Genomic DNA, 5,038 nt, shown 5'->3' on the forward strand with positions numbered 1-5,038 from the left:
GAACCCTACAGACTCCAAGCAAAACCCCTCTCTCCCTCTCGTTTATTTACCAAACCTTAAACTAAATTAACAACACCAAATTATAATAATAAATCACAATAATAAATTTACAATATTAAAAATCACATGGGCGCGAACACGTTTTCGTCCTGAACATATTCTCCCGCCGCAGCTTGTAGCTGGAAAGTCCTAGGGTTCGCGCTTCGTTGTCTCGTTGCCTCCCGTTTCAATGATTACCAGCTTCTTTGTAGGACGGCGCAGAACTCCTCTGTTTGTCCGCACGTCGACCGCCCTTATTTCTCCGTCGGGGCCTGGGTATGTAGCCACAATGATGCCGCGGGGCCAGGTGTTGCGTGGTAGCGTCCCGTCGGCTATGAACACCAAGTCTCCCAGTTGTAGCGCGCCGTTGGTGGCTCTCGGAGTTCGTCTGTGCTGGAGATCAGGGAGGTATTCTCTTATCCAGCGTGACCAGAACATGTCGGCCAGTCGTTGGCTGGTCCGCCAGATCTTGCGCCCGTCGATGTCAGTGTCCGTGAAGGCTCCAGGCAGTGGTACTCGTGAGGGACCCCCCAGTAGGAAGTGGTTCGGAGTCAGGGGGTTCTCGTCTTCTGGAGCAGTGGATACATGGGTGAGAGGGCGGCTGTTGAGGGTGTGCTCTGCCTCGACCAATAGAGTGTGCAGGACCTCTTCTTTCGGGGCGCGTTCGTGCAGTACGGTGTACAGAGCTGTTTTGATGCTTCGTACCAGACGCTCCCATGCTCCTCCCATGAACGGTGCGCTCGGCGGTATGTATCTCCACTTGATGAACCGGATACTGGCGTCTTCCTGTATAGCTTCTAGTGCTGCCCTCTGTAGCTCGGCGTCCGCGCCGCGGAGATTGGTTCCCTGGTCAGACCACAGCTCCGTCGGGCATCCGCGTCGCGATATGAAGCGACAGAGTGCCATGATGGCGGAGTCGGTGCTCAGATCTCCGGCGACCTCGACGTGGACCGCTCTCGTGGTTAGGCAGGTGAAGATCGCTCCGTATCTTTTTTGTCGTGTGCGGCCTACTGTGACTTGGAGTGGGCCGAAGAAATCCAGCCCGGTGTATGTGAACGGGCGTTGATGGTGAGCGAGGCGGCTGGGCGGATGGTTTCCAGTCGAGGGTTGTGGAGGCGTGGCTCTCATGATGCGGCACACTCGGCAACGTTTCAGTTCGCTTCGCACAGCGTTGCGTAGTCGTAGGAGCCAGTAGTGCTGTCGTACCTCGCTGGTGGTGATGCCGAAGCCTCCGTGGTGCGTCTGTTTGTGTATCCAGGCGATATACAGTCGCACCCACGGGTGGTCTCCATCAAGCACGGCTGGTGACCGTTGTTGCTCACTGTGTGTAACTGGATGCCGCGCGCGTGACTAAGTTTCATATAGCAGCGCGGTACTTTTATCTTGGCGAGTCGTCGTACATCTTCCAGCCATCTGCTCCAGGCGTCCGCTTCGGGCGCTTCTAACGGGGTGTCCCAATCGATGCCTGAGCGCCACGTGTCTTGTATGATGCGCTTCGCTTGTATGGTGACTGGAGTGGCGATGCCCAATGGATCAAATATGGACATCGTAGTGCGTAGCGCCTCCCTTTTAGTTGGTGTTCTTGCCCCGTTGTATACTTCCGCCGGTGTTTTGTGAGTGTTGATGTTGAAAGACAGGGTGTCTTCCTCTGGTTGCCACACCATGCCCAGTACTTTCGTGCTGTCCAGTTGTAGTATGTCGCCTTTCGACCCCGGTGATAGCGTGCTTAGTACTCGGCGCGAGTTTGATGCCCAACGTTGCAGGAAGTAGTTCGCGCGGCTGTGTATGTACGCAACTTGTGTGGATATGCGTACGGCCGCTCCTTCGTCGTCAAAACTCGCTAGGTAGTCGTCGACGTAATGGTTGTCGATGATTGCCGCTGTCGCCTCGGGGTACTGAGCACGAAAGTGTTCCGCGTTCTTGTCCTTTACGTAGATAGCAGTACAGGGAGATGATGTGGCGCCGAATATGACACTCTTCATACGGTACTCGGTCGGTTGGCGATCTCGGTCGTCTCCTCTCCACAGGAAGCGTTGCATGTCTCTATCTTCCTCTCGTATGGTCACACGAAGAAACATGTCTCTGATGTCGGCTGCTACCGCTACTGGTCGCTGACGGAACTTCATCAACACGCCGGGCAGGGATTGTATTAAGTCCGGGCCTGGTAGTAGCATGTCGTTCAGGCTGACTCCTTTGGCTTTGGCAGCGGCGTCGTGGACCAATCTGAGCTTCTCTGGCTTCTGTGGATTGATGACGGCGAAATGGGGTAAATACCAAGTCTTCGGGTTCTTATGGGGTGGCGCTATTTCTGCGTAGTCGTTGTCGAACAGTGTTTGTAACTGTTTTTCGTATCTCTTTTTCAGTACCTCGTCGCGGTCGAGTTTCTTTTCAACTAGTTCCAATCTTCTTAACGCCACGTCGTAGCTGTCAGGTGGATGAACGTGCTCGTTACGCCATAGAAGACCGGTTTCAAAGCCTCCCGCCGGTAAACGGCGGGTTTTATCTTCTAGTTGTTGCAGTGCTCGTCGCTCGTCGTCGTTGTGGCTGCGTCTCGGTGTGACAGCCAATGACTCGAGGCTGAAGTGTTCCCTCATCATCTGCTCCATGGACTCTTCATCATCAGGGGCGACAGCGTGGAGTACTTTGTGGGTGTTGACTCTTTCACTCGATCTCTTAGTGCCGTGTAGAACCCAACCTAAATCGGTGAGTGTTGCGATCGGTTGGTGTCGGTCCCCTTGTCGCACGGCATGTGTGAGTAAAAGATGCCAGTTGTCTTGACCCAGCAGTATCGTAGGTGATCCCTCTTCGTAGATGAGATGCTCTTCTAAGTCGTGCAGGTGGGGGCAAGCTCGTATGACGTTACGTGGCACTGCTTGCGGCGATAGCTTCAAGTTGTTCATGGTGCGGGCTGTTATTGTATGCTCATTCGTGTCGCGCCCGCGCAGAGAAATGCGTACTTGTTGCGATTCGCCAACGTTGATTCGCGTGCCGGCTACACCCTCAATGTAAAAGGGTGCTGGTGTACCCGCTGCGCCGATCCTTCTTGCTAGCGCCGCCTCAATCAGGCTGCACGTTGACCCGTCGTCCAGTAGTGCGAGTGCGTTGCACGTACCCTTGGGGCCCCTCACTTGCACAGGGAGTACCTTCAGTAGCGCGGTGGTGTTGCTTCTGTCTTTTGCTGATGCCACAACAAATGATGCAGGAGCTTCTTTCTTCTCCTTTGATGAGGGTGGAGTGCCATGCAGCAGTGAATGATGCATGTACTCGCAACCGTCGATGCCGCACCTCTTGTTCTTACACGTATGGCGAAATTTGCGTGTTCGTAAACAGCGGAAACATAGCCTGTGTTTGCGTGCTACGTCCCACCTGGTGGTCACATCTGCTGTCTTCATTTCGTCGCATTGCGCCGCATGATGACCCGTCTTGTCGCAAATAGGACACGTAGTAACTTGTTCGTGCGCGGCTGGCTTCGCTATTTGAGTGTGGCAGCTCTTCATGGGTCTCCTGCCTGCTGGCTCCCGCCGGTCTTCCACAGGTGTGTTCTCGACGGGCGCGTAGCTCCCACAACGTGCAGCTGTGCGTTGCATGAACTCGGTCAGGGTTACTAGGTCAGGTTGGTATTCTGGCTGTTCCGCAGCAAAGTCATAGTATCGATAGCGCAATGCTGAAGGCAGCTTCTCAACCACGGCGCGTACTATCTCGGCATTGTGTAGATAATGCGGTCTGTTTAGCGCCTTCAATGTGGCCGTGACGTTGATGATCTTCGATGCGAAGTTGCAGATGTCTCTCGGATGTTCGCCCAGACGTGGAAGGGTGCGTAGCTTACTCAGTTCGGCCAGTGCGAGCGCGTCCGAACGACCGAACCTTGATGTCAGTAAGCTCATTACTTCGTTGGAGGACGTGGCTCCGACGAATAAACATTGAGCTGCTTCCCTAGCGGTGCCTTTCAAGCTCCTCCGGAGCCTCGCCAGGTTCTCTTGTTCTGTAAGCAGTCCTGCAGATTCCTCATAGGCTGTCTTGAACGGCAGCCAGTCGCTTGACGAACCGTTGAATATGGGTAATTCTTGAAGTCTTGCAGTAGTGGGTTGAATCGCTCGTGCCGCAGTAGTGATCGCCGTTGCTAACTTTTCGTAACATATGTCGCTCGGCGGCTTATGTTCCAGGTGGCCGTCGTTGTTACGATAGTATTGCGGCTGTTGTCTCTCACTTGTGTGCGTGACGTATGTAGAGGGGGGCGCTCCCCCCGCGTAGTTGGTGGGGGGGCACCTGGTCCCAGCTGTTGCAGGTGCCGCGTACGTGGAGATTTTTTCCTGTCGAATGACGTCGCGCGTCGGCGGCGGCGCCTGTGATTCGGCAGGTCTTCCCTTCAATATATCTTCCTTCGTACGTGTGGCGGCAGTGTAGTCTTCCTGCTCTTCTCTTCTCAACCCAATAGTGCTTGTGCGAATCCACTCCGATGTGCGTTCCTCGCGGATCGTGGCTTCCTCTGGATCGTCTTCGTCCGATTCCTCTTCCATTGCCGCGATCTTTGCAGATAATAAATCGATTTTCAGCTTCAATAATTCTTGTTGCGCTTCCGCTAGCTTCTTACGACGACTGTTCGAAGAACCGGATCGAAAAGATCGAACAGATTTAGGAGAGCATATTCTCCGTGGTGCTTCGCTTGTAGTGGCGCCGGCTTCGGGTCTCTCTACTAGTTGGGAGACTGGCGAGGTGGCAGTCGGCGCAGCGTCGATTTGTCTGATCGTCACGTCGGTTTCCACAGTTGCACCGGTTGTACGTGTGGCGTACGTGGAGCGCGTGTGTTCTGAAGTTGTAGCGGTCTTTTCGGTCCCCGTGATCGTGTCGGTGCCCGTCGAACAGGTTGGAGCAGTGGACGAGGATTCTTGGGTATTCACGGGGTATGATTTTGCGCTTCTGGTAACTGGCATTGTTCTTTCTTGATGTAATCCGGCTGCTGAAGGACCAGAAAATGTGGGGGCGGATTATGAGAAAAAAA

At 54.2% G+C, this 5,038-nt stretch overlaps 1 protein-coding gene across 1 annotated transcript; it reads right to left on the bottom strand.

Moving 5' to 3' along the window:
* Window positions 1-1,190: 1,190 nt before the first annotated feature.
* Window positions 1,191-4,970, bottom strand: LOC113232330. Its single transcript, XM_026467007.1, has one exon. It carries the CDS (start codon window positions 4,968-4,970, stop codon window positions 1,191-1,193), a length of 3,780 nt encoding a protein of 1,259 aa, XP_026322792.1.
* Window positions 4,971-5,038: the final 68 nt, after the last annotated feature.

The sequence above is a fragment of the Hyposmocoma kahamanoa genome, unplaced genomic scaffold (genome assembly GCF_003589595.1).
Source record: "Hyposmocoma kahamanoa isolate Upper Pololo Valley unplaced genomic scaffold, ASM358959v1 72664, whole genome shotgun sequence".
Lineage (NCBI taxonomy): Eukaryota > Metazoa > Arthropoda > Insecta > Lepidoptera > Cosmopterigidae > Hyposmocoma > Hyposmocoma kahamanoa.

Coding starts and splice junctions, on each gene's coding strand:
- LOC113232330 (XM_026467007.1), bottom strand. CDS start 4,970: ATGCCAGTTACCAGAAGCGCAAAATCATACCCCGTGAATACCCAAGAA.